Consider the following 21822-nt stretch of genomic DNA (forward strand, 5'->3'; position numbering starts at 1 on the left):
ATCGTGAAACCCGAACACGACGAGAAATTGGATCATAACATCGAAAACCCTTCTAAGTTTCTCTAAATCTCAAGTACATACATTTGATCGATTTGGGAGATAGTATGTTACACTCACGTGAAGCCAGGTAAACATAACAAATACAACCAAAAATACGAAATGTGGAATATACAGGAGGGAAGCTGTGGAGAACAAAGTATGAAGATTTACTGTTCGGAACGTTGGTTGACATTTGGTTAATCAAGTAGACTGAATGTAACAGTACTTTCGCCTAGAAAGAACGAAGAACACTCATAACTGTTATCAGGGTGTTGACAGTTTCAACAATATGGCGATTTTTTCGTTCAACCACCCCGTTCTGTTGTGGAGTATCAGAATAGGTGGTCTGATGAACAATCCCATGACCCCGAAGAAATGTACGAAAATCGCTTGAGAGATATTCCCTCCCTGAGTCAGAGCGGAGAGTTTGAACTGGAACCCGAAATTAAGTCTCCACCATAGAGTGAAATATCTTGAATTTTTCAAAAACCTGTGACTTTGAGTACAAAAAGTAAATTTAGGAGTAACTTCTGAAATCATCAATGAATATAATATAGTAACGTAACCCAGAGACTGACATAATTAGTGAAGGACCCCGGACATCTGTATGCATAAGTTCAAACATAGAAGATGATTTTGTAATACTTTGAGAAAAATGAATACATTTACTTTTTGAAAGACAACAAGATGAATAAGAATAATCCAAATCTTTTTTATTAAGAGAAACGTTCCTTAACATGCCAGAAGAAAATAACTGAATTATCTGATCGGAATGTGGATGACCCAGACGACAGTGCGACAATTTACACAATTTATTTGCCGAACAAATATCTTATGAAGATGGGGAAAATAAACAATGAGCTAGAGTGACAGATGGATCAAAGTCCAACATGTACAGACGACCATGCCGCCTACCCATCCAAAGTACCTTCCCCGTCGCCAGATCCTGAACAAAACAACATTGTGAAGAAATATGACTAAGCAGTTATTGGATGTGAGTTGACCAACTGAAATTAAATTGAAGGAGAGGTTAGGGACATGAAACACATCACGAAGGGTGAACTGACAATAAGCAGAAGGAGAGAAAGTCAATGATCCAACGAACTTAATAGGTAGTATAGTGCCATCCGCAGTAGAAATAGCCTGATTGCCGGTATGGGGACGGATGTCACAAAGATGGGATACAGCACCAGTCATATGATTGGAAGCACCCGAATCAAAGAACCATAGAGAAGATGAGGATATACTTAACATACCGGCCGTAGAAAGGGCCTGAACAATTTGCTGGAGCATTACAGGAGTCAAAGGTGATGAAAGACCTTCAACAGAAGATGCAGAATCACTAACAGACGAATCGGAAGAAATAATAACAGTAGTAGCAGAAAGAGCACGACCACGGCCACCACCACGTCCATGGCTGAAAGAAATGCATAGGCATATGTACGGCAGTCCTGAATACCATGACCAGTCCGTCGACAATAAGTGCACCATTCTTTGCATTGAGCGACATCCTGATCCACCTTGTTGCAGCCGCGACAAGTCAAAGGAGTGGAACCATGTGTTGGTGTAGTGGTGGACGTAGCAAACACCATATCAGATGATCCCGGAGTTGAGGAAGGAAGATAGAACTTTCAGTCGTTGTTCCTCAGCCAATAGATCATTACTAACCGAATTCAATGAAGGAGTAGGGCTACGATTCAAGAGAGCGACCCCACAATGCTTGAATTTCGGACGCAGCTTCATAAGAAATTGATGAACTTGCGCACTCTCACGCATAGTTTGAAAAATCTTAAAGTCATGAGAAAATGTTGAATCCATCATAGCTATCTCAGTATAAATTGTGGCAATTTTAAAGTAAAATGATTGAATACTGTCGTCACTTTGAGTAAGGTTAACGAGATCTTGGTCTAGACAGTATAACCGAGCCGCATTACTCTGTTGATAAATTGTCTGAAGATGCTCCTACATTGCCTTAGCCATGCGATGAGGTGTGAGGCCAACAGCAATGGACCGATCGACCGAATCGAGAATCCAGGTAATAATTCGTCCATTGCTCATTTCCTAATCAGCCAATTTGTTGGCATCTATGGAAGTAGGGATAGTAATAGATCCATCAATTAGTCTCTACAAATCACGACCCATAAGGAAGTTCTGAAAATGGATGGCCCATAGCGAATAGTTGGTACCATCAAAACTACAACGTGGGGCCTCTATATAAGGAAAATAATAAAATGAAGGAAAATATAGAGATTACAGCATTTATACAAGGAAAATAATAAAATCAGAATCCTCTACCTATGAAAACGAATTATAAAAGGTATACTAGCTATATAAGATATATGTGAGTCTGTCTAACAATAGCAGCACTTTTCGTGTCAAGGATTGGATAGAGCGGATTCCTTCGGAAACGCAGCAGAGGACGCTGGCGGAAAGATGCTGGGTTTCAGCCGCATCTGTTGATGTGTATGAGTCATCAATCCCATAATGTCTATGTTGGTGTTTCTATCATATTTGAAAGATCCCTGACTGAACTAGAAACACAACCCAGTTTCCAGATTTTCGAATTATGGTTTTGATCCAAATCATCCAAATGCAGTCCCACAATTGATGGAACGGCCCAGAATATTTCCATACCGGACACCCATCCTTTTTTCTTTTTTTTTGGAGGGGGGGCCACATTTTCCACTGTCTCTGTGTCAGAATAAGCTAGAAAGAATCAAAGAACTTTTATTACAGTTTTGACTGAAGAGCAGAAATTATAGATCTCCAGAACAATAGTAATAACATAACAGATGGAGCAACTGCATTGGATGAAGAGGTAGTTTCTCATCTCTAATCCTCTTTACTGTATTCCAAATTGAATGGTTTCAAAATCTTTTTTAATAGCAAGATAAAGACGAACTAAAGTGTCCACTTTCACGGATTGGTACTCCAAATGGACAAATTTCCTTCCAGTCGTCCATTTGGTGGTCACGATTTCCAAATCTTTTGGTAATTTTAGGACCATTTCATTGCCTCTCTAGTGGGTCAAGGCCTCTGTCTGACCGTTCACATCAAAGTTTTGTCCAATATCTAGATCTAATCTTGAAGATAGCAATGTTAATCTTGGAGAGTTTTGCCGCATGGGCCTTCCATGGTGGGTCCCATAATATCAATGGTCTTGATCACTGAACAATGGACCCTACTTATACAAACTGCAGACTGCGATGGTACTTTAGGTGGGCCTCTATATTGTATTAGGAATCGGATCCGAGGAACCGTACTTGGATCCGACAGGGAATTCCAACTGTGGGCCCACAATGGACTGGATCTGCCGACCCAATGACAGCCCTAATTGAAGGCGGTGTTTTGGTTGGTAATACAAAGAAAATGTCTTTGACCTTTAAGGCAAGACATGATCTTTTGAGTGGGCCATCCTTCAATGGATCTCCGTTGAAAAATTGAGAAGCTTTTCCATCTTAGATGGGCCTCTTATTTTTTATATTATAGAGTACTGGGAACTTTTGAAGATACTTGATGCACCTATGTGGTGAAAGTGCAAACATCAATGGGGCAAAATCTATTGTGGGTAGGGGTGTGCGCGAACTGAGCTAGCTCGGTTAGCTCTCGACTGGGTTCGAAGCTGAGTTTGAGTCGAGTCGAGCTGATTTTTTGAGCTCGAAAATGAGTTTGAGCTGAGTTCAAGCTGGCCCCAGCTCGACTCGACTCGGATCGAACTCAACTCGAATCAAACTCGGATCGAACCAGTTTGGTTACTCGGTTACTTTGATATTGATGCTGCTCACCAAGTGTTTGACGAAATGACTCAACGAAGTGTGGCTGGTAGCAAGGAAGGCATGTATATGAAACAAATATCCTTTTTTTTTAAAACTTGATTTTTATGTTGCTTAGAAGGTATTTGATAAAATACATGTAAAACCATTGCCGCCGTTTTACATATAGTGGGATTTTGAAGGTGCAGTTTAGGTGTTTGTGAAAATGCTGCACAGGGGAACTCAGCTCGAACTGGCCTGAGCTGCTGACCAAACCGAGCTGAACTGGCTAGTCAGGCTCGAGGACCGAGCCGAGCTGAGTTCGAGCTGAGGTCAGCTAGTGGCCGAGCCGAGTCAAGCTGAGGCCATCTCGACTTGGTTCGACTCGATTTACACCCCTAATTGTGGGCGCTTTTATAACAACGTGTGGCCCACCTTTTAACGGTGTGGATACTCATTTTTCGATTATCCATGTTGGAACCGTGGCTAAAATTCAGTTCGAAATAAGAAAATTAAAAGCAAGGTGGGGAACTAGAAATATAAGGATCCTATGGGAAACCCTCCATAGTCCGAAAATAGCATGGACTGGGCAATTCTCATGAAATATTGGACGATCTTGATTGCCGGATTTCATGAAAAAGGATGGTTGATAGAATGGATCAACCGTTCAATATTCCTGGACTCTATATATATATATATATTGTTACATCCATGGTGGGATTTGATTAATGAATGGATGGATCTTGTGCTCGCGATTGTTCTGTGCCTCTGCAACTAACGAAGGTATTCCATGGTAATTGCTCATCCATATGCATTTTTGCCTTTTCAGGTCTCATGATCTGGCACAAAAATTAGCTGCGTGAAATGTGGACTGTCGGCAAGTTGTCTTGAACCATCCATCTATGGTTCAGGTTGTAAGGGGTTGCCTTTTTTTTTAATTTTAAATTTAATTTTCTCTAATAAAATCTTGGTTATGGCTCTTAGTAGTTCTTTGTGACCGTTGTTTGTGAATCTTGGTGATTCTTAATAAAATGAAGCAACTTCCAATTTAAATTGTAACAGGGAATTACAGTTAGGCTCGTTTGATTTTTACTAATCCTTTGTAATTATTGTAAATGAGTAATAATTACCTTTTTCCCCGCTTTGCTTGTGGAAGGAAACACTTCCTCAAAAACCGTGTTTTTCCTCTCCTGTGTCTCCACGTGTAAAAATTTTGGGCTCAACCATGATGTGTATGCCATATCCATGCCATCCATCCATTTAGGTAGTTCATTTTAGGGCATGCGTATTAAAATGAGGTAGATCCAAAACTCCAATAGAACACACTATAGGAAACTGCAGTGGTGGTCTCAACAGACCTTAGTGGTTAAAAGCCGAAACCTTCCTAGGGCCCACTGTGATATTTATTTATCCTCCAATTTATTCATAAGGTCATGCATGCATGAATGAGGTAAAACACAAATATTAGTTTGATCCAAAACATCCTTAACCTCGTGATGTTATCAACAACAGCCATTCAATTCCTATTGTTTATTCGTAGTATGGTTCACTTGAGCTTTGAATCTCCCTAATTTAGGAATGGACGAACATAGATATGAAATATATGTCATAGTGGACCCCACAGTTTTTGCAAGGTCATGCATACATGAATGAGGTAAAACACAAATATTAGTTACAATACATTTTCTTTGTAAATTGAAACACAAATTGGCCCTTAGTAAAAAGAGACCATGAGAGAGTATGCTTATTTTATGTGAAAGATATCTGAAGTACCATTTTTATGCCTATAAATTTTAACTATAAATTATTCTACAAAGCAACGGTACTCCTCTCTCCATCAAAAATTTTATTATAAGTTATTTCAAAAGGTCTATAAAAATTAGAGTCTATAAAAATTATAGTAAGTGTAAATTACAAAAGGTAAATAAATAATAGGTATAATTTGCCGAAAATAAAGAATTAACATGTTTTCCCCTGATAATTAATGAATCTGTAGAGGTACCCTCGCTATTGTCTTTCCTTCTCAATTGCTTCTCATAAGTGGTTAAGATGACAAATTTCATATCGATGGTATTCCTATAGTGGATCAGGGTGTATATAAGATTCTCATAAGATGGTAGGAAGTGAATTCAGCATAATTAAGCCTTAATCTTTATCTCCGATCTTAATTTTTACATTCATCAATTTATAGAGCAGTTCGCTGAATGTGCTCATGTGTTCGTTAACATTAGATACATTTGTCATCTTGAGATTGTACAACTGTTTCTTAAGATACAAATTATCGTCCAGGAATTTCTTCACGTACAAACTATCCAGTTTCGTTCATAAATATGTGGCAATATTTTGATTTAGGATATTGTCTGTTAGACACAATTGTATCAAGTTTTCTAGTTCATTCCATTCTTCATCTATCATAAATACATGACGCTTCACCTTGCCAAGGAAAGAATGTTGCAATCCTTGTTAAATTAAAAGATCTCTTATCTTAATATTTTATAGTTCAAAATTATTTCTTTGAGTAAAGTCATTCTTTTCATACTTAATATTAGATCTCTTAGAAAACATGTTTTCAAATTCAATAAACTCAAAAGCCTCAACATTATTTATGATATTACTTGTTGAGAAACATGTGAAACTAATCCCGAGTTATAATCAAATAATAAGAGATCAATTAAACCAAGTATAAACAAAACACAAGGTTTTATCTGGAAAAACCTATACGGGAAAAAAACTATGGCACAAAGCAACTGTCAATCCACTATGAAATCAATGCTGACAAGAGATGGAAAAGCTCACTGATCAATAATATACTCCGAATATGACAAAAAACCTAATTTTGAACTCCCTTTGCTCCCCAAAAGCCCTAGATACATTTTTCTTTTTACCATAATTCCCAATTACAAATCCTTTAATTAATATGTTAAAAATCAAAATAGAAAACAAAACTCACAATTTTACAAAATTGTGTCAGTCGATCAATGAGAGCCTCAACCATATCGAGTGTCATCGATGTATGTCGAGCAAATCCCAAAAATGAAAATTTTCTCAATAGGATCAAGTGGCCGTTAATTCCATCAACAAACTCAGTTACAAACATATTTAAGACATCAGACAATAATTTTAGCCGATAATCATATGCACTATAGGAAAGGTGCATGTGCACCAACTAAATCTTAGTTTGCATTGTTAAAAATCAGTGGTTTTAAAAAAATGAAAATTCAAAATTTTTAAAATTTCAGGAATTTCCCGCCAAAACGTTTTTTGAAAATTTTGAATTAAAAAGTGTGGTATGTGTGCTTTGTCCCACATCAGAAATGTAAAGAAAAGTTGTGTGGTTTATATGAGATCTTGTGAAGAGTATTCTTACTTGGAGTTTTTGGAGAAGATGATACTTGGGTTGCATGTTCCAGTGCTACACATGCACGCGTGCGCTCAGGCACGGGCGTGGGCGAGGGCAGTGTGGCTATAGTGGCTCTAGATGACGCACTTTGCACTTCACACGTGCGCATCGTGTTGCAAAGTGCGTGCTGTAACCCATCAGCAGTTGATAAGGGGTCGAATCACGCTTTAAAGACAACATATTTTATACGTGATTCAGCTTAGTGAAATAAATTTTCGTAAATTTATTTTTTATATTTTTCGGTGTATCCAAACATCAAATTCTAATATGCATAACCCCTAGCATGCATGTGACATCTTTTTCAGCCTCACCACACTGCAGGGAGTGTGCACCAAATTCGATTCCTCTCATCTCATTCAATGGTTACCCCTTGTCGGGTCCAAAAGAAGAAGAAGAAGAACAAAAAAAAGTGTCATGTCTTACGATACGTTAGATTTTACAGTGACAGTTCGTCCCGATTCAATGCACTCGTAAAAACCTTTGACTCTGGCTTGATAAGGGGGCGAATCACGCTTTAAGGACAACGTATTTTATACGTGATTCAACCTAGTGAAATAATTTTTCATAAATTTATTTTTTATATTTTTCGGTGTATCCAAACATCAAATTCTAACATGCATAACCCTTGGCATGCATGTGACATCTTCTTCAGCCTCACCACACTGCAGGGGATGTGCACTGAATTCGATTCCTCTCATCTCATTCAATGGTTACCCCTTGTCGGGTCTAAAAGAAGAAGAAGAAGAAAAAAAAAAAGTGTCATGTCTCACGGTATGTTAGATTTTACAGCGACAGTCCATCTCGATTCAATGCACTCATAAAACTTTTGACTTTGGCTTGATAAGGGGGCAAATCACGCTTTAAGGAAAACGTATTTTATACGTGATTCAGCATAGTGAAATAATTTTCCGTAAATTTATTTTTTATATTTTTCAGTGTATCCAAACATCAAATTCTAACATACATAACCCCTGGCATGCATGTGACATCTTCTTCATCCTCACCACACTACAGGGAGTGTGCACCAAATTTGATTCCTCTCATCTCATTCAATGGTTACCCCTTGTCAGGTCCAAAAGAAGAAGAAAAAAAAAAAAAAGTGCCATGTCTCACGGTACCTTAGATTTTACAGCGACAGTCCATCCCGATTCAATGCACTCATAAAAACTTTTGACTTTGGCTTGATAAGGGGGCGAATCACGCTTTAAGGAAAACGTATTTTATACGTGATTCAGCATAGTGAAATAATTTTTCGTAAATTTATTTTTAATATTTTTCAGTGTATCCAAATATCAAATTCTAACATACATAACCCCTGGCATGCATGTGACATCTTCTTCATCCTCACCACACTACAGGGAGTGTGCACCAAATTTGATTCCTCTCATCTCATTCAATGGTTACCCCTTGTCGGGTCCAAAAGAAGAAGAAAAAAAAAAAAGTGCCATGTCTCACGGTACGTTAGATTTTACAGCGACAGTCCATCCCGATTCAATGCACTCATAAAAACTTTTGACTTTGGCTTGATAAGTGGGTGAATCACGCTTTAAGGAAAACATATTTTATACGTGATACAGCATAGTGAAATAATTTTCCATAAATTTATTTTTTATATTTTTCAGTGTATTCAAACATCAAATTCTAACATATATAACCCCTAGCATGCATGTGACATCTTCTTCAGCCTCACCACACTCTAGGGAGTGTGCACCAAATTCGATTCCTCTCATCTCATTCAATGGTTACCCCTTGTCGGGTCCGAAAGACGAAGAAAAAAAAAAAGTGCCATGTCTCATTGTACCTTAGATTTTACGGTGACGGTCCGTCCCGATTCAATGCACTCGTAAAAACCTTTGACTTTGGCTATTCAAATGATTCCAAATATCAAACCAGCACAATTGAGAACGTGGAAATAGAGATGACTACGTACAGCATATGTACCAGAGCTTCACCTGCACCTATTTCTTTTCTGCCCATCTGTCTCATGTATGGGACATCCCATTGTTAAAAAGGTGGGCCAACCCATGGTGATTGCACGCTGATCCATTCATCGCACCGGATATAACTTAAAAATCATGCTCAGCTGATGGTGACTCAGTGCACTGTTGTGGGCCACCTAATAAGTAGATCGGTTTGATCATAGTAACATGTGATCAACATGGTGTGGTTCACTTTTTTCCCGGATCAGATGTTCCACACGAGTTACATATTAACGAGACTAAAGTGGATGGATGCGAAAGGTCACGTACAATAGCTAGATGTAATCGTTTCTCAAGTGGAAAAACTGCGGCTGGGGTTTCCATAGACCCTACTCCATGCTAGGGATATGCGTGCATTACAAGGTTCCTTGTATCTGCACACGCGCCAATTTTCCTTTCTCATCTGGTGGGCCCCACCAGGTAAGATCAGGCCGGTCTTGCAGTCAGGTGGGCCACATGCATATGAAAAATAAAAAGAAAAAAGGACCGTTGAGAAATGGAGCATGGTCCAGATTCGACGTACGTGCACATGGCACTTGCCTAATGGTCAAACCAGCCTGATTCTTGGACAAACTTGGATGGCGAGGATCTCATCGCCTGATGAATGGCTCCTATACCTCACATGCACGTCCATATCACGTAGGCAATTGTAGCATGCAACAGCCGTTTGATGGTATTTACCATGTGATGATGAAGGCCATGTAAACCCTAATTCAAGATGTGTAATAACTAACAATCATTTCTCTTGGCTTCGTTTTCTATTTATAATGAAGCGCGTGCAGCTGCCCATTAGGCCCATCATCTGACTGGTCCAATGATGAAAACGTTAAATATTGTAGACTATGATACGCAGCCCACAAAAACAATGCTGAATAGATGATTTTGACTATCAATATCTAGCTCAAGACATAAGTGTTATTTAAAGAGCAGAAGACTTTTTGTGGAAAATTCAAGTATTTAAAAGCTAAAGTGTTCTTTAATCCTTTTTTTATTTATTTATATATATATTTTACTTTATAAAAGATATGATAGTCTTAAGGAGCATTAATTATAAATATAAATATATTTTCAGCAAAAAATGAGAAGAAGATTTTCAATTGTCGCATTCAACTCTAATATTCAAATGTTTAGATATAGAATTTTTTTTTTTTTAATTTGATTTATTTTTGGATTTTAAAACGTCATGGATGTAACCTGATTTGTGGTTATCAAATTACAGTAGGGCGTGATGTATTATATCAATTCTCTTAAGAGGGAAGACACAAACATCCGACCCAATCTTACATTTTACAGCAGAAAATCGGCTTGAGAGGCGACTCATTGACAAAGCGTATTTTCGAAGGAGTATTGGACCCACCACCAACTTTTATGGTAGTCCTCATGACTATGTAACTAACTAATTCTTATAATAGATTGTTATTGTCCAATGCCAATGCTACAGTATTGTATAATTATATTAAATGTCCACACTTCTAAGTTGTTAGAAGTCAATCAATTGAATTTTAATTAGATGATCATGTATCTCTCATTATATCATGTTGACCATTCGCTCAATTGAACCAAGTATTTCTCTTGTTTGCTTATTTTTCTAGTTTATGTTTTATTTTATCAATTGTAGTAATTACATATTCAAATATTATCAACATTGTTTACTTTTATTTATTTATTAATATTTACTTATCTTTATTTTTTTGAGAATTAAATTGCAATTGCTAATAAAATAAAAGTCCTAAAGCCACAGAGCAAAAGTAATTTATTAAAAATGATTAATCCCTGCCCTTTCCTAAATGGTTTGATCGCGGATCACAATCAATAATTGATTCCATAGTTGAATTTTAAAAATCAAATCTGCACATTTATTTTAGCACTGGTCATCAGCGTTCAATTAAATACTGAGTTGAGTGTGACTCTAGCATACAAACACAATCATAACCACACATGAAATCTAAATTCAAGCTCTTCATCATACATATGGCCATGTGTTAGAGGTGTACACGAGTCGAGCTTGGCACAACTCGACTCGGCTCGGTCCGGTCCTCAAGCTTGATTGGCTTGCTCGGCTCGGTTCGGTCAACAGCTCGGGCCAATTCAAGCTAAGTTCACCAATGCAACATTTTCACAAACACATAGACTGCACCTTCAAATTCTCACGGTATGTAAAACGATAGTAACGATTTTATATGTATTTCATCAAACACCTTGTAGGCATCATCAAAATAAAGTTAAAAAAAAAAAGGATATTTGTTTCATATACATACCTTCCTTGTCACTCGCTGACACTTCATCGAGTCGTTTCATCAAACACATGGTGAGCAACATCAATACCAAGGTAATTGAGTCACTGAACTAGAGTCGTTTCATCAAACACATGGTGAGCAACATCAATACCAAGGTAATTGAGTCAGTAAACTAGTTTGACTTGAGTTCGATTCGAGTTGGGGTTTGATCTAAGTCGAGTTGAGCTCGAACAAGCTCAAATTCGGTTTGAATTTTTTTTTAGCTTAAAAAACAGCTCAAACTCAATTTCAAACCCAATTGAATCAAACTTTTTCAAGTCAAGTCGAGCGAGCTAACCGAGCTAACCCGGTTTGTTTACAGCCCTACCATGTGTTTGATTGTTGAGGCTTATTCGGTGACATAAACTGCGTGGATCCCAATCGTGTGCCATGCTCGCTAATGTGTGCCAAAAAAGGATTCCTGACACGTCCATCCATGGATGGCCCCAGTGGGCTGCTAAACATAGCCTGTTGGAGCCTGAGGGCTACATAATTTAGTAATCCTGCGGACTATCACACCAACTCTCATCCAGAAATAAACCTCACGAAACGACAACCTGGTGGAGTGAAAAGCAGACGTGGCTAAGGAAAAGAGAGAGAAGAGGAAGAAAATACAGATTTCATCAAGTATAATCTTTTCGTCAAAGGATGTGGGCGATTTTACTTTAAGCAAGGGATAGAAGAGAGAGGGTTCAAAAGCAGGACATCTCTGGTCATTGTCACTCGACCCGGTCGGCCTACACACCCATTCTCTCTCTATCTCTCTCTCTCTCTCTCTCTCTCTCTCTCCATTTCAGATCCTAGAGGAAGAAGAAAGAAGAAAGAAGAAAGAGGGAGAAAGAGAGAGAAAGAGAAGAAAAAATAGGAGAGAGAAATGGGCGGTGTAGTGAAGTTGAGCTAACAACAGCAGAAGACAGAAAAAAAAAAAAAATCACTCTACCTCCAATCCACATCACTTTTCCTGATCTATCTTTACTTGGTTTCAAAGCTCACCCACATCCGCCGCCCCCGGCGGATATATATGATATTTAAATAATATAAGAAATTCCATCAACCCCATCCAAACAAACCTCTCTCTCTCTCTATCTATCTCTCTCTCTCATTTGTAGTGAGAATGAAAGGAGATTTATCAAAGCATCAGCAACACTACCCAATTAGAGAATGCCAAACCTCGGAAGAAGAAGAGAGCCCCAGCAGCGGAGGAAACAATGGCACCAACACGAAGAAAACAAAGAAAGAAGGAAGCGGCACTGAGGGAGCAACCATTGAGGTAGTCCGCAGGCCAAGAGGCCGTCCTCCAGGCTCAAAGAACAAACCCAAACCCCCAATCATCATCACCCGCGACGCCGATTCCGCCCTCCAACCTCACATCCTCCAAATCCCCGGCGGAATCGATGTCGTCGACGCCATCTCCTGCTTCGCCCGTCGCCACAGCATCGGCCTCTGCGTCCTCACCGGCACCGGCACCGTCGCTAACGTCACCCTCCGCCAACCATCCACAACGCCGGGAGCCACCGTCACATTCCATGGCCGATTCGATATTCTCTCCCTCTCTGCTACATTCCTACCTCCATCATCATCATCATCATCATCATCATCGCCATCTCCTTTCTCATTGGACGGTAACGGTTTCTCCATATCGCTTGCTGGGGCCCAGGGCCAGATCTTTGGAGGATTTGTGGTGGGATCTCTACTCGCAGCTGGGACTGTGATTATCGTCGCTGCTGCTTTCACAACCCCAACGTTTCATCGCTTGCCGATTGAAGATGAAGTTTCAGCTACTACAACGGGGATTTCTACTGCTGTTGTTGACACCGCCATTCTTCAAACACCTACAATGGAGTCTGCTGGTGGTAGTGGTGGTGGCGCAATGTCTATATACAGCTCTCATCTTCCATCTCATGTTATATGGGCACCTACTGCAAGACAGCAACCTCCTCCACCGCACTACTAGGAGTGGCTTTTCTGTAATTTCATTCTACTTTCAGTTTTTTTTTTTTTTTAATTACTTTTTTGGAATTTTATTAATGGATTAGGATTTAGGTAGGGGATTGATATTCACACCCACCTGAATGATAGACACGCCTTCTTTTTTCTACTTCTGATAATACAGCAGTACTGTTTGTAGTATTGTCTAGTCGAAAGTTTAAAAAAAGAAGAAGGGTGCGTGTATCTATCAAAATGGTGTAGTTTTTAGGAGAAATGCTCAAACTCAAAGAATAGGTTTTTCCTTGGATGATATTCTCTGTTATCTTTGAAGTTCCTCTCTCTCTCTCTCTCTCTCTCTCTCTCTCTCTCTCTCTCTGTTCTGTGGGGTTTAGATAATGGAGGTGCATTGGATTTTGAGATACAGTGCAGTGGGAGGACGTGAATGTTATTTTCTTCTCTCATCTGTCTTTTTCTCGGCTTGGCTTGGTTAACCCAAAGCTCTGTGGGGGCCACCACGATGTTTGTGTTGTATCCACACTGTCCATCCGTTTCGTTGAGGCCAAACACGAGGGATGGCCCCACCGAATGGAGACACTCACTATTGAAACCTGCCTGGGACCCACCATGATGTTTAGACATCCAATTCGTGGGGACCACTTTGGTTGGAGTATAGCCCAAATTGGCTAGCTAGAAGTTATTATTGCCGATGGTTTAAATTCAGGTGGGATGGTTTTGAAATGAGGCCCACATATGGGTTAGAATTTTTTTATTTATTTTTATTTTATTTAAAATTTTTGTGAGAAATATACTTGGTTAGAAAATGGCAGTGAACTATCACCATAGGCAAGGAGAAGGGTGTGGTTAGGGTCTCTCCACGCTCCACCGGTGCAGTTTTTAGCAGGTCTGCAAGCCAAGGAAGATGCTCACGCGAGAGCCTCTCTCTCTCTCTCTCTCTCTCTCTCTCTCTTTCGAGCGTTTGAGACCGTACGATGGACTGGGCCCTCTCTTTTTCAGTGAAGAAAACTCACTTTTATTTGCATGTGTACTTGGTCTATCTTCTCAGTATTCTTCCCTTCCCTCCATCCCTCTCTGCCAAAAGCAATTCCCCGTGCTCTGAACGGAAATTAACATTCTTTGCTTTCTCATTCACTGCCATTCGTCCTTTGCTGCAAGATTACACTATTTTCTCCGTTTGATTTTCTTGTACATTTCGTCTGGACGCCTGTCTCTCAACGGCTATTGTAGGGTAAGCTTCTTCTGTAATTACGTGTGTTGCCCACCGTGATGTAGGGTCCAAATCCACTCCTTTCATAAAGTCTTATCTTTCAGGACTACGGGGAATGGTTGGGTTGGTGACGCCCACCACTAGAACCTTCCCTGTGCTATCGTGTTTTCTATATGCTATCCAATCATTTCTTCGATGGGCCCCACCAGGTTGAATGGACACCTCGTAAAAATCAACCACTCCGATCACATGTGGGCCATGCCATGGGATTGTAGTCGTTTTAAGTATGATTTTATTTACATGGTGTGACTCGTCTGATTTTTGGGTTGTCCCTATTTTTCACCTCCAAGGAGAACATTGGAGGTCACACATGATGGATGGAGTAGATTTCATAAACACACGTTACTGGGCCCCAAACACGCAGTTGTAAGATAACCTTATTCTACAAGGTCGACGAACCGTACTATTGCACTGGACTTACTAGTAGGGCCATGTCTTCGTTGATCCAGACCGTTAATCATGTCTGGCCCACTGAGGATGTGGGATGAACCTAGCTTACTTTTAGTTTTGGTAGATTAATCAGATCACCGTCGGATTCATTGAACCATTGGCCCCATATGTTCGGATAGCTGAATCAGGACACTTCACGTTTTGATACGTCCAGATCCTATAATGCCTCTTCCTACATGACGTTCATGGTGTGGCCCACCACCCGCGTGGTACGGATGTTCTGCATAATCGACACGTTAGCATAATAGACAACGCTGTACATAAAGTCCACGTCCAGTGCTTGTATGTGGTCATTTCTGATGGTGACGGATAATGCTATACACTGAAAATTGGCGTATCGAGGATAAAGTCACTGTTTCTGCTCTTGTACTTAAAGATGGGTGCGCTAAGTCACATGTGCTATCCGAATCCAACTCTGACCACATGCGGCAATGTTGTGAGTGGGTTCGATATCTGAGTCGTTCATCTGGTAGGCCCCACCATCTATGTTGCTAGGCATGGAAATTGGGCAGATCTGAATCTGAGGTGGTCCAAACATAATCAGATAAAAAATGGACGGTGAAAAGGAATTGACTAACAGTTTCTGGTGACATGTGGCCCACGCGATAGATGAAAGGGCCTGATTCTTCCGATGTACATGATGATGGTGCAGATCTTGCACACGTGTTCCAATTGGCACGTGTGTGCAGAGTCGGATCCGTGGCCACACTCTCAAGCAGCCGAGTCATTGCAAGCGATACGACTGCCCTGGGTGCACTCCCATCTATTTATGATTTCCACCTGGACCGTCCATAATCCATGTTGGAACATATCACCAGCAAGCAAGGTACCACAACTTGTTGGTAGCGTACAATCTTACCCCCAACACTCCATTTTTTTGGGACATCATTACCATTAAAGAGGCAGTACCCACCGTGAAGAACGAGTGGGACGCAAATCAGGACGATCTTACGGTCAGGTGGGCCACACTAAAGGAATGAATCGACAACCGACGGTTTCGGGCTTGTCACACCCAGTGAACGGATCAGCACGAGTTTCGAAAAAGCTGATGTTTATGGTGGGGCCTATCATTTTCATGGGACTGATTTTCTAAAGAGGTGGCGTGTTGGCAGGAAAGTTTGCATCGTACCACAAGTTGTGGTACAGTTGCCTGCAGGCGATCAGTTCTCATTCCAGATAGCGGGGTAGGCGTTGGATTTTCTCGGGATCTGTACCGTAATGGATCCAAGACGTCCAAAACAGCACCATTTGTCCACGTAGACAGCAGGGTTCACGCGACTGATTGAAACATTTCCAAATCCAACGGTTTGTAGGTTGTTTTAAGATGGTCCTCGTATGTTATTATAAACAAACGGCTGTCAATGAAGCCTGTAGATGGGGTCGTTTTGATCATTGGATTGGTGCCATTTTTTTGAGCTACCTACGGTGGACCCCACATTTTGGACGATTAAATTTCAATGGCACGCGGACCATGGTTACAATTACTAAGTCCATGAAGCATCATTTGCTAAAGCCACTCGTTGTTTCATTGCAACATTATCCATGTGGATGTGGGTTGCGTGCAACCCCTGCTAGACAGAGCCCATAGTAATTTTTGAGTACATCCACTCCGTCCATCAGCTTTATTAGATAAATTTAAAGTGTGGGCCCAAAAATAAAGCAGACCCAATACTCAAACGAGCTACACCACAAGAAACAGTAGTGATTGAATTCCTACCATGGAAACCTCATCTGGACCATGGAATTTTGGATCTGGATGATATATATATTTTTCTTTACCCTAGATCCTGATGGGATTCACCGTGTGAACAGGTTAGATTGCATATAAAAATTACTGTGGGCTCCAGGAAGGTTTCAATGGTCGGCATTTCCCTTCCCACAATTCCTGCTGTGTGGCCTATTTGAATTTGGATCCATCTCATTTTTTGGGCTTACATCCTGAAGTAATCGATGGACGGAGTAGATGTTACATGAACATTGCAGTAGGTCCCACAGAGCTTTGGGTTGCACGGGCTACGTATAACACAGGTTACACGCAACTCACCTCCGGTCTTTGGCCCTCTTCATTGCATGACGTTGATGCCCATTGGCTGTTATAAGGTCTCAATGCCATTCTTAGAATTAGGTCCCAGTAGATAAAGACTAATCTCCTACCGAACTTGCTTGTTTACATAGATATATCATGGGCCCCACTACCCACCATCCACCACCACAATATGTCCACGTGTAATTGATTGAACCGCTTGAATAGGTTCTCTCAAATGGCCCATATATAATACAAGCTTATCATTCTAACTGTCCGATCAGTGTCCTTCCTACCAATAGATGGTTCAAAAATTAAAAAAAATAGCAACCGTCCACATTCAACAGGAAAAAGTCCTCCGATTTGATGGCTGAGATTGTCCAGTCAGTGCAATTCTTATAAGGTATGATCAGACTTCTGATTGAATTGTACTTACAACCGTAGATGAGCATGTGCGAGGCGGGTAGCATTCTTCCAGTTGTTGAAGGGGCTGTAATCCTACGTGTAGAGTATACACCGTAGCTGTAAAAAAGTAGCTTCTCTCGCAAGTGTCTGATCTTTGGGCCCACCTTTAGGATGGGGCCACGACTGATTAAACAAACCCAAACACTTATCAATGAATATTTGCTTGTTAGATTCGAATAACTAGCTATTCATTCAATAAGGCAGGACATTCATTTCTTTATAATATTTGCCATATGGCCCATTCAAAGTGGGACCACCATATGGACGGTGTACGATTCACGCCACATGTATGATTCAACGGTCCATGCCTACACACCATCAAACTCTTCAAGGGTATTAAAGTTTTCATCTTTTCCCGTTTGGCCTAGGCATGCAATGTTGTTAGATTAGAAAGCAACGGTGGAACAGTCGTTATTAGCACGACAGGCCGTTGGAGAGTAGTTCTTGCTCTACCAGCCACTATGACTTTTTAAACCATGAATAGACCCCAAGGACCACAATCTCTTTTATTTTGTCTGAGAAATGGACACGAATTGCTAACCAGGGGTCAGAGGGGCTTAACCCTGACGTGGGCCAATGAAAAATAACCACATGTCTACTTCAGGTGGGGCTAAAAGTGCCTGCATGAAATGATAATGTTGCCCACAGCTTTGGTACTTTTTTATTAGGCCATGTAAGAATTTATGTCCTTTTCAATGTAGGATGAATGTCTAATGCATGTATTGTACACTTTTTTATTACGCCATGTTAGGGTTTATTAGAGTTTTATAACTAAGGTTATTGATGCATTATAGAGAGATTATGTTAGCCATGGTTTAAGCTAGGTTGGCCAATCTATTTTATTATATCGACATTTAGAGCTTAATTGCCGGAATGGTTAGATGATGTATGTGTCTATGTTTTCTGTTCTACTCTATAAAAGTCGACTTGAGAAACTTTTATGCTTAGTTGGTTATTTTGGTCATCAATATGTTTAGGTCATCCTTGCAAGCATTATCCTCTAGAATTTTTATGGAGATTTTTAAATGTTAAGGTTTTTAGAATAATAACATTTTGTTAAAAAATAAAATATTTGTTCTAAATTAATAAAATAATTTTAAATTTTAATTATATATTGAACAAGATAAAATTATAAATAAATTTCTTGATAAAATGGTAGAAAAAAGAGCTTATAATATTATTGAAATCTTGCAATAATTTCGCTGAGTTGATACATTGTGAAAATAGCTAGTTTTTCACCATGACCCATAGCTGAAGTGGTAGACTAAGTGAAGATACATCGTTTCAACACAGAGGTCTTAGTATGGATATCCCAGTGGGGGAGGCTAATAGTGGAGTTTGTGCTAATAGTAGGGTGTGTCCTAACCAGCTAACCGTGTGTGTGTGTGTGTGTGTGTGTGTGTGTAACACGCTTTTCAGTCTCATCTTCATTTGTCAGTGGCATGGATGAATATAAAACATTGGAAAAATGAAAAACATTTTGAAATGATCACATGCAACCCATTAATCTGAGGGTCAGTGTCATTTTTGAAGTGTGTTATTGCACTAGAATTCATTTATTCAGACACAAAGAAAATCGATGGTTCCAGTCATCAATCCATGTCTGCATTGGCCCCACAAAATCTTGAACAACAAACAGGTAAAAGGAACTCTTGGGAAAATGAAGTATTTATAAGTTGGTAATGTGGAACATGTTCATTTGACACATTTTAAAAATGGAGGGGCACATTTGGGTTGTCTATAAGGAAATCTCCAAAAATTTTAGACTATGTTCTTCAAAGTTCTGGACCACGGCCAAGACTCATGACACCTACTCGCAGGCTCATGGCCTAGGTTTGAAATTTGATGGTCTGGTGATGCAGCGAGCACAATCATTGAAAAAATGAAAGGATGTGAACATATATCATATAAAAAAGAGCCTAGGGTCTGATGTTAGTTTACACCATTTGAAAATTTTGGGTGACTCATCCTCCTTAGATCTTGCACTAATGTATTATTTAAACCATCCAAATTGCAGGTCCTAATGTGGATGAGACATATCTGTAAATCACACTGATCAAGCAATATTCCTAATTAACTACCTAATTTATAGCTACAAAAAATGATTAAAAATTAAGAAAGCAATTGGTCTAAATGCAAAGGAAAAAATCAGATGGATCATATTATCTTCCAATTGTGATATATATATTTGTGTCTATGCTCTATCCATTGTTCGGTGGTCTAGATTGCCATGCAGCTGTGCCATGGCATGTCTAAAGAGTCTTATCTTTTAAGAGGTGCAAAACTAAAAAGGAGTTTAGCCTAAAGAGAGAAGAGAGCGGATTAGGTGTGGCCCTTATTGTGGGGCCCACCTTGATATATTTATTTTGTATCCATTGCATCCATTTTTCCAAACCATTTTAAGGTAAGAACCTAGAAAATCACAAGTGGACCATACTACGAAGAATATTCAAATATCAGGTGGACTATACTATAAAGAAGATCCAAATTAATCTCAAGTGAGCCATATTACTTGGAGCATTGGTAATTGAACACCTTACTTTTGTTGGCTGTTAACGGACAATACTATTTCATAGCTATGGAATTGTTGAATTAGATCTATTTCTTTTTTAGCTCATGTTGTAAAATAATTTATAAAAATAGATGGACAACATGAATATATAAAAAAATATCAAGGTGGGCGACAGAGAGAGAACTCTTAGGGTCTGTTTGGGGGCGTGGATTTGAAATCCCTTAGTTTTGGAACCCTTGATTTGAAATCTTCCTATTATGTTTGGCACCCTAAATTTATAATCAACTTTAAACCAAAAGTAATTATACATGATATATTTATAGGGGTTTGAATTTAATTACTAAATTAATTTAATATATCTAATTAATGAAAGTTTGTAATGTTTGACACAATGGTTATAACAAGCCCTCTCTAATATATATTTTGGTGAAAATGATAAAACTCCAAATCTCTAATGTGCCACAAACATAAGATCATGTTCAAGTGACTAACGAACAATTTCCATACATATGCAAGGAATCAAATTCCCTCATATCTCCCAAGTCTATGATGCCAAATGAACCCTTAGTTTCTCTTCTAATTGTTTTTTTTTTTTTTTAAAACCCACACCTGTGTGGAATTTCACAGCAATGGGTACTCGAATCCATGACCTCATGTTGAAACTTTTGTGAGTCTACAATTGAGGCATGATTGCATGACTAAGGACCGATTACCGCCTGTTTAAGCGTAACATATATGGATTAGTTGTGCCAAAAGCGTGATATATGCGATTCCTCTATTTTTGGGCATTCTTAGAGTAGTGTTTGGATAAATTCGAGCAAATTTTAATTGGGCAAATATGGGGCTTTGGAACTTTATCTACCATTCGATTGGTACACAAGCTTAGTCAAGTTGGACCGTCCATTGAATGAATAATGGCCCACACAATGCACTGATAGGATGATTGTGAATGACGCATTTGTCTCTTTCGAGTCAAAGAGACTTTGGATCTATTGATATGGATGTCTGAATTAACCGCATGTGCGCCTATGAGTGGTTGGGTAGAATAAGTCGCATCAAACTACACCTATGCCACGTGTGGGAGCATATCCCATTTATCTATGACAGACGCGGCATGCATTTCTCTAGGTGAGACTCGGGCTCACCCAGGACGGTGGTGCGGCCCTTACCGTGGGGCCCACCTTGATCTATGTCTTTTGTATGCATGCCGTTCATTCGTTTTTCCATATTCTTCTATGGCATTATCTAAAAAATGAAGCAGATTCAATTATCAGGTGGACCATGCCACGTAAAACAGTAGTGATTGAACGCCCTGCCATTAAAAACTTCCTGGGGGCGTATTAATGGTCCAAAACTTTGGTGGCTCATTAATGGTCAATCACCACTGTTTCCTATAGTATGATCCACATGATGATTGGATCTGTTTCATTTTTGGGATAATGCATTAAATGATATGGAAAAACGGATCGACGGCGTGGATAGAGAATACATACATCAAAGTGGGCCCCACGGTAAGGGCCACACCATCATGGATGAGTCCAGGGTCTCACCAATCCGCAGACATGGAGTTTATGTGGATGAGATCTACCGGGTCCATCAGCTATCTCACCATCCAATCCACTCATCCGACTATGCCAAGCCAAGATGAACTGACGTGTGGTGGAGATTTTAAGACTTATCAACGGTGAAATATGGTGACACGTCTGATGACG

At 39.7% G+C, this 21822-nt stretch overlaps 1 protein-coding gene and 1 long non-coding RNA gene across 2 annotated transcripts in view; both read left to right on the forward strand.

Moving 5' to 3' along the window:
- The first annotated feature begins 378 nt into the window (after window positions 1–378).
- Window positions 379–21822, forward strand: part of LOC131235313 (uncharacterized) — a 76873-nt gene continuing 55429 nt past the window's right edge. Inside the window, exon 1 of the long non-coding RNA XR_009166054.1 lies at window positions 379–488. This is a non-coding gene — a long non-coding RNA (uncharacterized LOC131235313). The remainder of the gene's footprint in view (window positions 489–21822) is intronic.
- On the forward strand, window positions 12087–13726 carry LOC131235304 (AT-hook motif nuclear-localized protein 17-like). The gene has a single exon (XM_058232448.1). It carries the CDS (start codon window positions 12561–12563, stop codon window positions 13398–13400), a length of 840 nt encoding a protein of 279 aa, XP_058088431.1. The 5' UTR covers window positions 12087–12560; the 3' UTR covers window positions 13401–13726.

Source organism: Magnolia sinica, chromosome 2 (genome assembly GCF_029962835.1).
Source record: "Magnolia sinica isolate HGM2019 chromosome 2, MsV1, whole genome shotgun sequence".
In the NCBI taxonomy this organism is placed as follows: Eukaryota; Viridiplantae; Streptophyta; class Magnoliopsida; order Magnoliales; family Magnoliaceae; genus Magnolia; species Magnolia sinica.

Coding starts and splice junctions, on each gene's coding strand:
- LOC131235304 (XM_058232448.1), top strand. CDS start 12,561: ATGAAAGGAGATTTATCAAAGCATCAGCAACACTACCCAATTAGAGAA.